At 36.7% G+C, this 346-nt stretch overlaps 1 protein-coding gene across 1 annotated transcript in view; it reads right to left on the bottom strand.

The window, feature by feature from the left end:
* The window catches only part of LOC119593521 (metallophosphoesterase 1-like), a 13957-nt gene that overhangs the window by 6014 nt on the left and 7597 nt on the right, over positions 1-346 (bottom strand). Inside the window, exon 4 of the mRNA XM_037942483.1 lies at positions 17-179. Coding sequence (XP_037798411.1) covers positions 17-179 — 163 coding nt within the window. The remainder of the gene's footprint in view (positions 1-16; positions 180-346) is intronic.

Raw genomic sequence — 346 nt, forward strand, 5'->3', positions numbered from 1 at the left:
CTGCTACAACACTCACTTCAACATAATCAGGAATGCGCAAGAGGTTTTTGAAGTGCTCGGCTTTAGCCCTGAAGCCTGCATCGCTGCTGGTGCTGCCGTCATCTAAAACGTCTCCAAGGAAAATCACCACTTGGGGCCTGGTTCTCCACAGAGCTAGCTGGAACCCTCGACTTACAAACCTGATATAATGAAGAGTAAATCAAAAGGTTTAGTAGAACATATTAAACTTCTTTATTTTTATTTTTTTTTTGGCAAATTTACTTATTCATATGCAGTTGATGATGTTTAATATAGAGAAATAATAGTTATTAATAGGTATTATTTCATTAGTATGTTCTTCAACAGT

The sequence above is a fragment of the Penaeus monodon genome, chromosome 32 (assembly GCF_015228065.2).
Source record: "Penaeus monodon isolate SGIC_2016 chromosome 32, NSTDA_Pmon_1, whole genome shotgun sequence".
NCBI lineage: Eukaryota > Metazoa > Arthropoda > Malacostraca > Decapoda > Penaeidae > Penaeus > Penaeus monodon.